We start from the raw sequence: 14,238 nt of genomic DNA on the forward strand, positions 1-14,238 counted from the left end.
GTGACTATGTATTTAAACAAAAATACTTAAACCACCAAACAGAAATTCATAAACAATGAAAATGTTTAGTTTCCAAAATGTTTACAAAATACCTAAACAAAGAGGTAATAAGACATCTAAGTAGAAGAGCTTCTAAAGAATAAATAATATTGAAAAACTGACCCATCTATCAATCAAATGTGTCTGATATCCTCTTTTCATGTGCTCCTCATAGACTTTCTTCAAGCTCATGACCAAACTTTGCTAATCAAAAATGTATTCTAACAATAATAATATCAGGCTAATTTTATCTTCTTTTGCAGTTAATTACTGAAATAAGACCGATCACAAAAGACTGGTCTTGTTAATGGTTGATTAGAATAAGATGCATCTGGAATTAAGTACTTTAAGTTCACGCTTTTCTTAAACCAGTAAATCAGTAGGATAAGTCATATAAAATATAAAATACGCATCAGTGGACCCCAGTCCCAGACATCTATCTAGATTTCCACAGGAACAGTGTCTGTTTAGATTTGCACTATTTTGCCTTTCTGAGCTTGAAAAAATAAGGAAAAATCCAATAAAAATTTCTAGTTTAGACAATATGTATGTTTTGGCTTATTTTATACTGACCTCAGGTTCTGTTCAAATAATTTATTAAAGATCTGTTGTATATAATTATCATATTTTTTAATCCATCTAAACCAAGAAAGAGTAGATATGCATTCTTCCATCTTGATTTTTAAATGAAAATAGTATAGCAAGGAAAAAATGATATCTATCACTTTCAATATAATAATTTTGAAGGGAAGTGCCAGTAGACAGTAGCCACTACTCTGGAAAAACATGAGATGAAGAGATGAAGGAGACCACTGTAAGCACTGTAAGGGCATGAGCCCAGGTCAGGAGGTTTAGACAATGCTTTGGCATCCAAGTTAACCATTTAAAACTTTTCCCTAAGATAAGCCAAACAACCAAAAAAGAATTTAATTCCTAGTCCAACGGAGGCATTCCAGTTATGTTCATTACCAGTCATTCTCATGTTTACAAGAAAATGCAAGTCATGGAAATCCTATATTGAGATGTAGGGTTCAGTTATTAGGGGAAGTCATAGTTATTTCTGATTATCGTCATTTTTATTTTTAGTTCTAAATTGTTTAAATTAGATGTACATAACTTTTTGAATCACATGGGTTAGTTAGAAAAAAATTACAGAAATTTATTTGTAAATCATACAAGAGAATTGACAGGAATAATGAACAGGAGATGCAAGAGAGCATCTGAAAAATTTTAAACTAATGGTTATAACAAAAACAATCACTTTTTAAACTGTAAACTATAGTGACACAAAAAATATTTGTTATTATAACATTTATATATAGGGAGAGAGAAAGAGAAAGTGATAGGGAGACATAGTGTGTGTGTGTGTGTGTGTGTGTGTGTGTGTGTGTGTGTGTGTGTCATTGAATGTTCCATTATCCTGAAACACTACCCTGTTGAGCTTTTTTCTTAACTTTTATTAATCATATAATTTAATTCCAATATTTTGTAGAAAAAAAGGAACAATTCTGCCCACCGCCACCTCAGATACCTAATGCTCAGAATATGACAACCACAGTGAATTATCAGGATGGAGAAAAAGTAGCTGTTCTCTGTAAAGAAAACTATCTACTTCCAGAAGCAAAAGAAATTGTATGTAAAAATGGACGATGGCAATCATTACCACACTGTGTTGGTTAGTAGTTTATTTCTAAGTAATTTCACTTAAAAAGAGGTTATTATTCCCCTTTGCTTTATCTAAAGAAAGAAAAAAGAACTTATGACTAATCTATTGCACTGTACCCTAAAGCCTTAAATTGCTAAGTAACCAATTCTGTCATTTAAAAAGTTTCTCTATGCGTTATCTTCAACAGTGTTCATAGAAGAAACAAGTTTGAAATTTCTACATCTTCTTAAAAATCTTTTCTAACATATTTTTACTGTACCTTTTCTATGTTTAAATATGTTTAGATATGCAAATATTTACCATCATGTCACAATGGCTCTATAGTATTCAGTACAGTAGCATGCTGTACAGGTTTGTGGCCTAGGACAGTGATACCCAACCCTTTTGGTATCAGGGACCTGTTCTGTGGAAGACAATTTTTCCATGGACTGAGGAGGTTAGGGGATGTTTTCAGGATGAAACTGCTCCACCTCAGATCATCAGGCATTAGATTCTCATAAAGAGCATGCAACCTATATCCCTTGCATGTGCAGTTCACAATAGGGTTCAAGATCCCATGAGAATCTAGTGCCCCGGCTGATCTGACAGGAGGTAGAGTTCTGGCAGTAGTGCTCGTTCGCCCACCACTCACTTCCTGTTGTGCAGCCCACTTCCTAAGAGGCCACAGAGGGTACTGGTCTGCAGCCAGGGGTTTGGGGACAACAGGAGCAATAGGTTACACCACATAGCCTAGGTGTGTAGTAGACTACATTATCTAGGTTTGTGTAGGCTCACTCCATGATGCTCACACAAGGAAAAAAGAGCCTAATGACACATTTCTCAGAATATCTTCTTGTCATTAAGTGCTACATGGCTGCATTTCAAAAACACGTATTTCAAAATATTACCTGACAGTACATCAGCTACATCAAGGAGTGCTTAGTGCTGGACAAGATGTCTGATAATTGAACAATCTATTTAACTAAATAAAAACCATTGGTAATTTTGCCTAGAGGTATTTCCATAGGGAGTGAGTAAATAATTGCACTGTGTTCAAGAAAGAATGTGGGGTGATAAAGTAAGATCGTGGAGGATGAGAAACAAGTAAATGTATTCGAAAGGGGATAGAGAAATGAGGCAGTTGCCAGATAGAAGATATGGATAAAGTGAAATTTTACCTTATTGAATTGTGACATTTTCAGCATGTTTGTAGGTTGGTGAATGGTTAAGTGGAGAGGGAGAAATTGATGTTACAGAAGAAAGGAGATAATTCATGAAGAAGGGTCTTTTACTAGTTTAAAGGCTAAAGAATCTAGTGTCCTCATGAAGAAGTCAATCTGAGAAAGCAGGGACAGTAACTCAACGAAACAAGAGGAGGTACAAGTTATTTGGAACAGGATTACTTAGTGATTTCATATTTATGTTCTTGGTGACATATAAAGGGAGACCAGTCAGTACAATGGAATGTATTCCAACCAATCTTAGCATGAAGTTGTTTTTTTTTTTTAGTTTTCCCCAAAATCTCTTCATTAGCATGAAATTGAAACATTTATTGATAAGGAAAGATGCCTACAATATTATGTGGTATCAAAAAAGTAAATGCAGAAGAGTATGTCTGCAATTCATTTTCAGTAAAACTACAAGTTTATGATCATATACTAGTTGGTATATGCTATTTGCATAAAGTAATAATTACCCTGAGACTAGAAATGGTAAGAAAGTTGTTTACTTTTACCTTTCCTCATTAAATAACAATTGACTATTAAGGGGTGGAAGAGGAACCTAGACCAGAAGTTTACTCACCTGTCTCTCCTGCCTTAAATAAAAACTATTCCTAGTATTTTATATGAGTTTCACTTTAACATGAAAGGAGCTACGATACGTTTTGAATCAGACTTTATAACAGAAATACTGTAATTAATTATTTGAATTTCCAGACGCCTTATATTAAAGATATGATACATGGTGCTTTATGATATTACTTTGTTTAAACTAACATACTGACTGTCTCTCAACAAATAAATGCTATTTTCCAGAGTCTACAGCATATTGTGGGCCCCCTCCATCTATTAACAATGGAGATATCACCTCATTCCCGTTATCAGTGTATCCTCCATGGTCAACAGTGATGTACCGTTGCCAGTCCTTCTATGAACTCCAGGGCTCTGTAACTGTAACATGCAGAAACAAACAGTGGTCAGAACCACCAAGATGCCTAGGTGAGTTCTTCATATTCTCTCGGAATCTGAGATTTAATATTCATAATGTAGTTTTTATGGACTAATTTCATAGAATAACCCTTAAGTTTCATTCAGTCAAAATCTTTCTTGTCAAATGTAAATACATACAAAGAAACATTTGAAAAATTTGCTTTAGGCAAAGTGAGAAAAATTTTTTTAAAAACTATAAATAAAATTTTAAAGACCTATGTGTGATAAGGTGCATTATGAAATTCTATAAATAGAGACCAAAGCTATTTATGGGGCCTATTCTCATACCATTAAATATCTTCATGTTATAAGCACCTACCTGAGAACTTCTCACAGAGACCATTTGAAAAACGTTGGTCTAGGAAAGCTGTCATTTAATACTGTATAAGGTCCTACTTGTAAACCTGAAAGCTTTCCCTAGTAGAACATCCAGTTGACTAATACTGACATGGCTTTTTACTTGCATGTTGCCAGAATTTCTGGCAGGAGAGATAGAAAATCTGGAAGAGTTATTGAGCCACTTTCCAAATCTACACTATCCCTTCTTTTCACCCTATTTTTTTCTACTACAAAATAATGTCAATATACATGTTAAGTTTCCACAAATTCATGTGCACTTTGTGGCATTAAAAAAATTAACATAGTAGACTCCTTATGAAAACTTGGAGATTCACTTTTGGGGTTTAAAAGGAGATTCTTTTATTGGTCATGACAAACTAAAAGCGACAAGATACAAAGAATATGGGCGAATTAATAACACCAATTATGGGAAAAGGATGAACGTCAGTTTACTCTAGAATAAGCGGAAGAAAACTGTAATTTCCATAAACCCCTCTGTTTTCTGGTGTCCAAAAGAGACATCATGATAATAAGGATCTGTTCCTGCAACAGTTCTCACTATTGCCCAATGCCTCGATTCACAGGGCTAGACCAGAAGTTTCTTAGAGTCTTGAAAATTCATCCTTCCGATGATGTCTCTTTCTTCCACCTTCTGTCGTAACAAATTACCCCAATGCCACTATGGCCCATACCGTGCTTCAAACCACTACTCTACGTGAGTCCCCTCTCCCAGGATATCATTAAAATTGTGTGGGAACTGAACTCAGAAAATGTTGAGTTAGTATAAGGCAGAAGTATCATCTGAACAATTTTGATAGAATGTAGAAAAACTAGGTTTCAAAGGTAACTTCCAGGGTTTAAGTTGGAGGGATTGATGGATAGACAAAAATGCCGTTATCTCATATTTTAAGTGCAGCAAAGTTTTAGATGGTCCAATAATTTAAAATAGGCAGAAATTATCATGGCCAGTGATCATAAAATAAATTTCCAAAAGAAAAGCAAGAACAAACTTTGTAGCCTAAAAAGTGTGTACCATGTGGACAATCAGAGCTTGTGGGAAGGTCCTTCTAGCAAAAAGAAACAGTATTTTGAGCAATGACAAACACACAATTACAAAAACAAACAAGCAACAAAACCCATCAAAGGTATCTAGACAATTCAAGGAAACATGATCTAAATATGAAACGTAAAATAATTTTATTTCCTATGAGATAGGAGATTAAGATTAGACAGCTCTGAAGAAATAATTTTTTCCAGCCAGGCGTGGTGGTTCACGCCTGTAATCCCAGCACTTTGGGAGACCAAGGCGGGAGGAATCACCTGAGGTCAGGAGTTTGAGACTAGCCTGACCAACACGGAGAAACTCCATCTCTACTAAAAATACAGAATTAACTGGGCATGGCTGGCATATGCCTGTAATCTCAACTACTTGGGAGGCTGAGGCAGGAGAATCGCTTGAACCCGGGAGGCGGAGGTTGCAGTGAGCTGAGATTGCGCCATTGCACTCCAGCCTGGGCAACAAGAGCGAAACTCCATTAAAAAAATAATTTTTTCCAAAACCAGACATAAATTTCTTTGGATGGTTTGTAGGTATTGAATGAAGTAGGGAGCCATTACATATTTTTAATAGCAGTTTCTTGACATAGTATCTTTTTTTATTTTTATTTTTTTCAAGACAAAGTCTTGCTCTGTCACACAGGCTGGAGTGCAGTGACGTGATCTTAGCCCACTGCCACCTCCACCTCCCGGGTTCAAGTGATTCTCCTGCCTCAGCCTCCTGAGTAGTTGGGATTACAGGCACATGCCACCATGCCCGGCTAATTCTTGTATTCTTAGTAGAGACAGGGTTTCACCATATTGGCCAGGCTGATCTCGAACTCTTGACCTCGTGATCCATCCACCTTGGCCTCCCAAAGTGCTGGGATTACAGGCGTGAGCCACTGCGCCCGGCCAAATGTAGTATTTTAAAATTATCAGTTGACTAAGAACATGTGGTTATTTTATACCAAGAAAACATGCAATATGGGGAAATTATTTAAGGCCCTGGCAGAGAGAGATTAGGGTCTCGATTAGTAGGTAAAAAACAGGAACCAAATGAAAGAGGGGTTAAAGATAACTTCAGAATTTCTCAATTTATGGAGAATATTCTCAGGTGCTTAACACATAAGAATATTTACAAATCAATCAAAATTCAATATAAAAAATATGTAGGGTACATAAACAGAAAATGAAAAACATACGGCAAACATGAAAAATGCTTGTCTACGCCAACATAAAATTTCAATGAAGTGGCAATGTTCAACTAGGAAATTGGCAAAAAGAAAAAAATATATAACATAAAGATTTGGCAAGGATGTGGGGAGTTAAGCACTCTAATATACATAAAAGTGTATAATTACATATACATGTGTGTATACATAATAGAAATATATATTACATATTACATATATTTTTAACATATGTGAATACACCTATACACATAATACACATAATATATGTATTCATATATGTTATATATATTATATTTACTATATAATATACAAATATATATTTATACATTAGATATAAATTGATTACATTACATTAGATATAAATTGTATGTAACATTATATGTATAAAATTAACAAACATATTACAATTAACATACATATAATGGTATGTGTTATATATACAAATTATATTATATATTATATATTTATATAAGATATATATAAATATATATAAAATACTGATTTTAAGAAAGAATGAGTGATATCTGTGGTCAGGGAAGAAGATAATACTGTTTTTCCTACAGAAATCAAAGTTTCACAAAAGTTAAGATTCACAGATAGTTACATAATAAAAAGGGATATCTAAACAAACAACATTCATGCTGGTAGAATTTTTAGTAAAGTATAGCAATTAAGAGCTCAGGCTCTGAACTCATACTGGCAGGATCCATATTCTGGCTCAAAACACTGACTAAACTGTGTGGCCTTGAGAAAATCTTTTAGCATTTATTTCCTCATATGTAGCCCATACACAGTGCTAAGAACACCACCAAGAATAACTCAATCAATATTATTTTTAAATAAATATTAATATTTTTCATCATTTTAATTCCAAAATACTCTTAAATGCAATTTCACTATTCTATGAAAGGTAAAGATGTATTATTATTTATTTATTTTATTGTACCATTTCTTCTTTCAGATCCATGTGTGATATCTGAAGAAAACATGAACAAAAATAACATACAGTTAAGATGGAGAAACAATGAAAAAGTTTATGTAAAAACAGGGGATGCTGTTGAATTTCAGTGTAAATTCCTATATAAAGCAAAGATATCATCACCATCATTTCGAGCAATCTGTCAAGAAGGGAAATTTGAATATCCCATATGTGAAAGAAGCGAGCTTAATTTTCCTGAATAAATTTTTAAAACATACATCTATGCTAAAAGTAGCCATTATGTAGCCAATTCTGTAGTTACTGCTTTCATTCTTTCAGGTGTTGTTTAACTCAGTTTTATTTACAACTCTGGATTTTCAGAGTTTTTGAAATTTGTAAGCTGAGAGAACAATGCTTCACTTAATAAGAGGGGGTCTTAGTCCATTTTACATTGTTATAACAGAATATCACAGCCTGGGTAACTTCTAACCAATAGTTTATTTGTTTCATAAATCTAAAAGCTGGGCAGTCCAAGATTGAGGGGCTACATCTGGTGAGGGTCTTCTCAAAGCATCATAATATGGTGGAAGGTATCACGTGGCAAGAGAGCATGTACATGGGAGTGAGAGAAAAAGGGAGAGAGAGAGAGAGAGAGAGTGGTGGGGGCGGGGAGGAGGATAAACTCATCCTTAAAGACACCACTCCTGAGATAACAATCCAATCCCATGATAATGGCATTAATCCATTCAAGAAGGCAGAGCTCTCATGACTTAATCACATCCTAAAGGGCTCACCTCACAACACTGTTGCATTGGGAGTTAAGTTTCCACGTAAACTTTCGGGGACACATTCAAACCACAGGAGAAAGTCATATTATTCCTGGGCAAATCACAATATGGGGAATTGTATTCATAAATGTCCACAGAGACAGTAAATGTTCTCGCTTCAGTAATAATTCATCTAATCCCTCCTGTTTGTCTCAAATTATAAGATAACTTTGAAGCTTTCTGAATTAACTTTATTTAAGAGGAAACGTAGATGTTATTTTAGTCTCTATCTTCATGTCATCATCACTTAAAAACCTGCAAAAGCTGTCAACTTTTGTGGTTGTAGCAAGTATTAATAAATATTTATAAATCCTCTAATGTAAGTCTAGCTACCTATCTAATACTGAATACCCCTTAAAGTATTAAATGCCCCATCTCCTATAAAAGAGTAGACTTTGAAGTTTTAACCAGTTCTTCTGTGGAGCTTCTAATCTAGTCAAGAGGTGATATACACATACGAAAAGGTGAAAATTATTTGGTTACAAAATTGCATATACAGAATTATCTAGATGTGTATAAATGGTTGTAGAAGAAAGAGTGAGAGAAATAAAAATGATGGCTTTAATAATTCTATATGGTTTAGGTTTAAAAAATTAAAATAGGATGGGCACAGTGGCTCACACCTGTAATCCTAGAACTTTGGAAGGCCAAGGCAAGTGAATTGCTTGAGGCCAGGTGTTCGAGACAGCCTGTCCAACATGGCAAAACTTTGTCTCTAATAAAATACAAAAAAAAAAATAGCCAGAGAAGGTAGTGCATACCTGTGATTCCAGCTACTTGGGAGGCTGAGGCAGAAGAACCTGGGAAGCAAAGGTTGCAGCATGCCAAGATCATGCCACTGCAGTCCATCCTGGGTGACAGAGCAAGACTCTGTCTCAGAGAAAGAAAGAAAGGAAGGGAAAGAGAGAGAGAAAAAAAAGAAAAAGGAAGGAAGGAAGGAAGGAAGGAAGGAAGGAAGGAAGGAAGGAAGGAAGGAAGGAAGGAAGGAAGGGAGGGAGGGAGGGAGGGAGGGAGGGAGGGAAGGAGGAAGAGAAAGAAAGGAAGAAAGGAAGAAAAAGGGAAAAAAGAAAGAAAAGAAAGAAAGAATATTTTCAAATTTTTCACATTTTCCCAAATTTTACATTTTTCATGTTGAACATATATTACTTTTATATTCAGAAGAGAGTAATCAAAACTGTCACTAACAAACAAGGCAATAGAAGATGAGTATAAAGACCATGTTAGTCATGATGCTGATTTCATGCAACAACTTTATTATTTTTTGATGTACCATAGTTTGGGAAAATACTAAACAGGAAGTATTAGAAATATATTTTAGATATTCCTGTACTTCACACAGCATTTCTTAATTAAAATATTTTTGGTCAGAAGGTTTTTTTAGGTAGCCTGGAGGATGGAGGCTGCAGTGAGCCAAGACGGTGCCACTGCACTCCAGACTGGGCAACACAGTGAGACTTTGTCTCAAAAAAAAAAAAAAAAAAAAGATTTTTAAAAGTATCTATTAAAAATATGACTAGTAAAACAGGTAAAAATTAAGACTTAAAATATTCATCACCACAGATTTGACAATTGATTCTTAGATATCACACCAAAACCACAAACAAGAAAATATAAAGTACAGAAATTGCATTTTCTCAAAATGTAAAATGTCATGCTTCAAAGGATACTATTAAAAAGGAAAATAGAACTCACACAATGGGAAAAAAATATTTGCAAAATTGTATATCTCATAAAGTACTTGTATCGAGAATATATGTAAGGAACTTTTACAACCACAAAAAAAAGAGAAATAAGGCAATTTCAAAATAAGCAAAGGATTCAAATAGACATTTCTCTAAAGAAGATATATAAATGGCCTATAGGCACATGAAAAGATGTATAACATCATTAATTATTAAGCAAATATGAATCAAAACCACAGTGAGATAACACTTCACACCCTCAAAGATAGGTATAAGCAAGAAGTCAGGTAATAACAAATGATGTCAAGGAAACTGGAAGCAACATACACTTCTGGTGGGGATACAAACTGGTTTGACCAATTTGGAAAGCAAGCTGCAGTTTTTTAAAAAGTTAAACAATAATATTGCCATTAATTCAGCAGTCTACTCCTAAATACATACCCAAGATAAATTTTTAAAAATGTGTCCACAAAAACACTTGTACACATATGTTTATAGCAGCATTATTTGTGTTAGCCAAAAGGAGGAAACAATCTAAATGCTCATCAATTGATGAATGGGTAAACAAAATGTGGCATATCTAAACAATGGAATATTATTTGGGCATGAAAAGGGAATGAAGTGATAATAGATGCTATAACATGGATGAACGTTGAAAATATTCTGCTAAGTGTAAGAAGCCAGTCACAAATGACCACATATTATGATTCCATTTTTATGGCATGTCCAGACTAGGCAAACATATAGAGATAGAAGGTGGATCTGTGGTTGGTTAGGGTTAGAGCTGAAGGAGAGAGGTTAGAAGCTGATAGCCAAAGTGTACAGGGTTTCTTTTTGAGGCGATAAATATTCTAAAGTTGATTGTGGTAATTGTTGTAAAACTCTGTGATTATATTAAAAAAATTAAATTATACCCATTAAGTGGGTGAATTGTATGGTATGTAAATTATATCTCAATAAAGACGTGACAGAAAATAGCAGTAAATGTTTACAATTCATGAGAAGGATACACTGGAAATTTAAAAACTAAAAATAATTTTAAAATTTAGGCTTAGTAGCAGAATGTAGAAAAAATTATCTGGGGTTGAATAAAAAAATAAGAATTTGTTACTCACACTTGCTATCTATTGAAACAGCCGGCTTCATGTCTAGGAAGAAGGCAGGTAACAGTTTTCGATTCTGAGGGGGAAATCTTGAATACAAATATTACCTGAAACTTAAATATATATATATGTGTGTGTGTTTTATTCTGAGTAAAATCATAACCTTATTTTATTTTATCTTTATTTTTATTTTTGTAGTGATGAGGCCTTACTATGTTACCCAGGGTAGTCTCAAAGTCCTGGCCTCAAGCCATCCTCCCACCTCAGTCTCCCAAAGTGCTGGGATTACAGGCAAGTGCACCACACTATTCCTGTAACAGTATTTTAAACCTGAACACTCCCTCTCAGTTCCTGAGAATTTTTCTAAGTTTCTCAAGCTATTCTGTGACACAATCTAAAGCAAGGTGTTTGAACAACAATATAGGGCTCGTTGCTTCACTTACCTTACTACTCCCCTCCAAAGTATAAAGGAAGCCAGACAAGCAAAAGGACTGAAATTAGAAATTACAGAAAACATTTCCTTACAGATATTTGTCAGGCGTCGTGAGTACCACAATCGCTTTTCTTGGGGGAGATGGGCAGAGCTTCATTCCCCATTCCCTCCAGTGTAATAAGAAGGGCTTCAAAGAGATTACTTGGGTGGGTTAATCAAGAAAAGACTGACAAAGCCTCCACCCCGACCGCCACTTGGCTCGTCCCCCTACTGGAAATCTAAATCCTTTTTTAATAGATAGTAAAATGGTATGTGGTGGAGAAAATGAATTCCTGAAACCAAAACATAAAATGCAAAGGCTGATAGGATTATAAAATGAAAGCTGAAATGTTTAAGCAGGTTTTATGTAAAGTAGTTGTGTATCCTTTACCTAAATGTTTCGTGGAAATGGATATTGTGTCTGAGGAATGTTTCCCCTGCCTAGGACTGTAAAACAGGACGTATAAATCAGCCCTGTGAGCAATATTAACTGAACGTGCTAAATGAGAGCCAGTAAGATTGTCCAAGCCTAGAGTTTAGAGTGAAAGTTGAGAGTGCTGGTGGGGAGGAATCCTCCACTTGAGAGCCCTTTGTGGAATGTTCACTGGGACTGATGGCAAAAGCCTGTGAGTACCTCCCAACAGCAACTACTAGTGCTTTAGAGAAGAGAACTTTCCACTTTCAGGGCATTTACTGCATTGCTATGGGAAAGTACCCTTCTGCAAATGGAAATAGCAGTGCACAAGACTTCCATAATAAAATGGAAATGATTTGTATAGGACCTTGCTACTTGGGGAGCACAAGGAGGAGATTCTAAGAATCAGGGAGCTACTTTTTCCCCTTGGCCTGACTTTTTCTCCCTTGGCCTGACTTTTTCAATTCCGACCTGACTTACGGATGACAATTTAAAGGTGAACAAATGACATCCTGTTTGGAAGCCGCTACTCTGTTTGAAAAAGCCTCAAGAAAACCTTTTTATTTTGAGATATTTATAGCTTACCAAGATTGAGTACAGTATATTTTTGTGAGCAAAATTTACCTTCTCTCTATCCAAGATCTCCAAAACTTGGAAACTATTCATGAGTATTTTTCTTTTAGAGAAATACAATTATTTGCAAAAGTTCAGTAAGAATCTGTTTTATTTTGTAACAGGATATAACTGGAGACACTAGTTATTTTACCAGGACTTTGACTGAAATGGCATATTTTCAGATATGACCAGACTGAGGAATTGAGGCCAACTTTAGAGCGCCAATAAAAAGCCCCTAGGAAAGGCTGGCCTGGTACCTTGTCTAAATGATTCCCGTGCAAAGTTTCTGACTTGTAGTAAGTAAAAAGAATGTCCCTTTCAAAAAGGCCCAGGAGCCTCAAGATATTTTGGGACCTCAAGAGGCATGGAATTTGTACATGTATAAGAAGCACAGTCCAATGGCAAGTGCTTGGCTTGGTTTCTGGCCTTGAGGCTTTTAAAAAGTCAAATCTAGGCCGGGCGCGGTGGCTCACACTGTAATCCCAGCACTTTGGGAGGCCGAGACGGGCAGATCACGAGGTCAAGGCGATCAAGACTAACCTGGCTAACACAGTGAAACCCCGTCTCTACTAAAAAAAACAAAAAAATTAACTGGGCGTGGTGGTGGGCGCCTGTAGTCCCAGCTACTAGGGACGTTGGGGCAGGAGAATGGCGCGAACCCAGGAGGCAGAGCTTGCAGTGAGCCGAGATCGTGCCATTCTGGACTACAGAGCAAGACTCCCTCACCAAAAAAAAAAAAAACAAAGTTAATCCCAAAGTGCTGGAACTACAGGTGTGAGCTGCTGTGCCCAACAATAATGCTTAATCTTATTTCTCTATGAGATTCTTCCTTCTCTCTCAAAAGCTCTGGAACCTATGGTCATTGAGCAATAAACTTTCTTATATCTTCATCCTATTCTCAAGAAATTACAAACTCCTTCACATAAGGCAAACTTTGCTCTCTCCTTTGTGGACACTGCTTTCTTTGTATTCCTCTCAAACTGAGATTGTCTGTTAACATGCATCCACTCTTCTTGGGACGTGGAATCAATGTCCTTACTGATCTTCATATTTTTTCTCAGATTATTATTCTGTTTCTTTCCTTCCTTTAAAATCCCCTTCTTGAAAGCTCATTCTTTTCAACGTTACCACTTGCCAAAATGTTTGCTGCTGTTATGGTTTGCCTCTGTGTCCCCATCCAAATCTCATCTTGAATTGTAATCCCCACATGTCAAAGGAGGGACCTGGTGGGAGTTGAATGCATCCTGGGGACAGTTTAACCCATGCTGTTCTTGTGATACTGAGTGAGTTCTCATGAGAGCTGATGGTTTTAAAGTGTGACATTTCCTCTCTTTCTCTCTCTCTCCTGCCACCATGTGAAAAAGATTCTTGCTTCCCCTTCACCTTCTGCCATGATTGTACATTTCCTGAGGCCTCTCCAGCCATGCAGAACTGTGAGTCAATTAAACCTCTCTATAAATCTCAGTCTCCAGTAGTTCTTTATAGCTGTGTGAAAACGAACTAGTACAGAAAATTGGTACTGGGAGTGGGACAATGCAATAGAGATACCTAAAAATGTGGAAGCGACCTTGGAACTGGGTAACAGGCAGAGGTTGGAACAGTTGGGTAGGCTCAGAAGAAAAAAGAAAGGTGTGGAAAATTTGGAACTTCCTAGGGACTGGTTGAATGGTTTTGACCAAAATGCTGATAGTGATATGGACAATGAAGGTGGTCTCAGATGTAGATGAGGCAATTACTGGGA

The 14,238-nt window shown here is 35.9% G+C and overlaps 1 protein-coding gene across 1 annotated transcript in view; it reads left to right on the forward strand.

Moving 5' to 3' along the window:
• LOC105484654 (complement factor H related 5) overlaps positions 1 to 7,660 on the forward strand; it is a 29,010-nt gene extending 21,350 nt beyond the window's left edge. Inside the window, exons 8-10 of the mRNA XM_011746481.3 lie at positions 1,532 to 1,714; positions 3,721 to 3,903; positions 7,426 to 7,660. Of these exons, the coding sequence (XP_011744783.2) occupies positions 1,532 to 1,714; positions 3,721 to 3,903; positions 7,426 to 7,646 (587 nt within the window). The 3' untranslated portion in view covers positions 7,647 to 7,660. The remainder of the gene's footprint in view (positions 1 to 1,531; positions 1,715 to 3,720; positions 3,904 to 7,425) is intronic.
• The last annotated feature ends 6,578 nt before the right edge of the window (positions 7,661 to 14,238 follow it).

The sequence above is a fragment of the Macaca nemestrina genome, chromosome 1, assembly GCF_043159975.1.
Source record: "Macaca nemestrina isolate mMacNem1 chromosome 1, mMacNem.hap1, whole genome shotgun sequence".
Taxonomy (NCBI): domain Eukaryota; kingdom Metazoa; phylum Chordata; class Mammalia; order Primates; family Cercopithecidae; genus Macaca; species Macaca nemestrina.